We start from the raw sequence: 1,545 nt of genomic DNA on the forward strand, positions 1-1,545 counted from the left end.
ATGGGGGTGAGTAGAAAATGAAGGCTAATCATGTTTTGGGTGTACTATTCCTTTAAGTCTGTTGTTTGTATGCAGGATGGGACCACGTCTTCTGCAGCGGAGCTATAAAATATATTACTGTTTGATCTCACAGGGCTTCTCTGGTAACAAGCTGACCTCCCTGTCTCTGGGCCAAGGACAGGGGCCCATAGCCATGAAAATGATCCAGACAGGCATTAATGATGGCACCTGGGTGGTTCTGCAAAACTGCCACTTAGCTACTTCATGGATGTCAACACTAGAGAGCGTTTGTGAGGTAAAAAACACATATCCCCTCATTCTATTAAACCTGCTCTTTATGCATTCATTGATTCAGTAGATTCATGTTTTGTGACTGTGCTCAGGGACTGGGACCAGACACCACCCACCCAGACTTCAGACTGTGGCTGACCAGCTACCCCTCCTCCACCTTTCCTGTGACTGTTCTCCAGAACGGAGTTAAGATGACCAACGAGGCTCCGAAGGGCCTCCGCTCCAACATCGCCCGCTCCTTTTTGATGGACCCCATCTCCGATCCAGAGTTCTTCAACAGCTCCAAAAAGCCGGTCGGTTTGTGGGCACGGTTTCTTCCACCCTCAGCGTGCTGTTTCTCTTAGAAGAAGCCTCATGTTGGTGTTTGTCCCACGTTCAGGCTGTGTTCAAGAAACTGCTGTACGGCTTGTGTTTCTTCCACGCCCTGACCCAGGAAAGAAGGAAGTTTGGACCTTTAGGATGGAACATCCCTTATGAATTCAATGAGACGGACCTGAGGATCTCTGTGCAGCAGCTGCACATGTTCCTGGAACAGTATCAGGTAGCTACAGTTATGCTACATTCAGACCGCACACAGCAGAAGCAGCAAAAATGCTTCATTTTTGATGCTTGCACAAGTTTAGTTGTGCCGCACGGCTGAAGCATCTTTGCTGCTCCAGCTGCTCAGGCTAAAAGTGGGTCCGATGTGTTTGGGGCGGAGCTACCCTATCCTCTCTTTGCCTGTAACAATGGCAGCTATGTTTGCTTTGATCAGTGGGTGAGAAGTAGTTTTAATATGTTTTTAAGTGAGATGGGTTGACCTGAATACTTCATCTGTTCCAGTCACTTTGCTGAGATTACCATCCTGCCTTCAAATGTTATTTCGCTGTCGGAGCCGCTCAGACCCCCGTGATCTGTCACTAGGAACTACAGTAGGGGTGTAAATTACATCCATCATTGCGATTCGATTCAGTATCGATTTCCTGACCCAACGATTCGATTATTTTCGACACTCAAGAATACACCACGATACGATTCCATTAATTGGTTAATTTTTAATTTTTTTTTTTACACCTTACAGGCTAAACAAAGTTTCAAGTTTGAAATAAATCAATGAAAGCTGTAATATCATTATGCATTTTTTTTTTTTAGAAACAACAGCAAATAACAGAAGTAGAAAAGTTGCATCAAAAAAGAATGCACATAATCAGTGCAATGAGTTCAATGTAATACCTCGGCTCCAGATGCCCCGCCCCCTCCACAGACGCTCCGCTG

The 1,545-nt window shown here is 45.4% G+C and overlaps 1 protein-coding gene across 1 annotated transcript in view; it reads left to right on the top strand.

The window, feature by feature from the left end:
* The window catches only part of dnah7 (dynein, axonemal, heavy chain 7), a 129,979-nt gene that overhangs the window by 102,934 nt on the left and 25,500 nt on the right, over positions 1-1,545 (top strand). Inside the window, exons 51-53 of the mRNA XM_015371242.1 lie at positions 134-295; positions 384-584; positions 671-832. Coding sequence (XP_015226728.1) covers positions 134-295; positions 384-584; positions 671-832 — 525 coding nt within the window. The remainder of the gene's footprint in view (positions 1-133; positions 296-383; positions 585-670; positions 833-1,545) is intronic.

The sequence above is a fragment of the Cyprinodon variegatus genome, unplaced genomic scaffold (assembly GCF_000732505.1).
Source record: "Cyprinodon variegatus isolate N-32 unplaced genomic scaffold, C_variegatus-1.0 Scaffold3, whole genome shotgun sequence".
Taxonomy (NCBI): domain Eukaryota; kingdom Metazoa; phylum Chordata; class Actinopteri; order Cyprinodontiformes; family Cyprinodontidae; genus Cyprinodon; species Cyprinodon variegatus.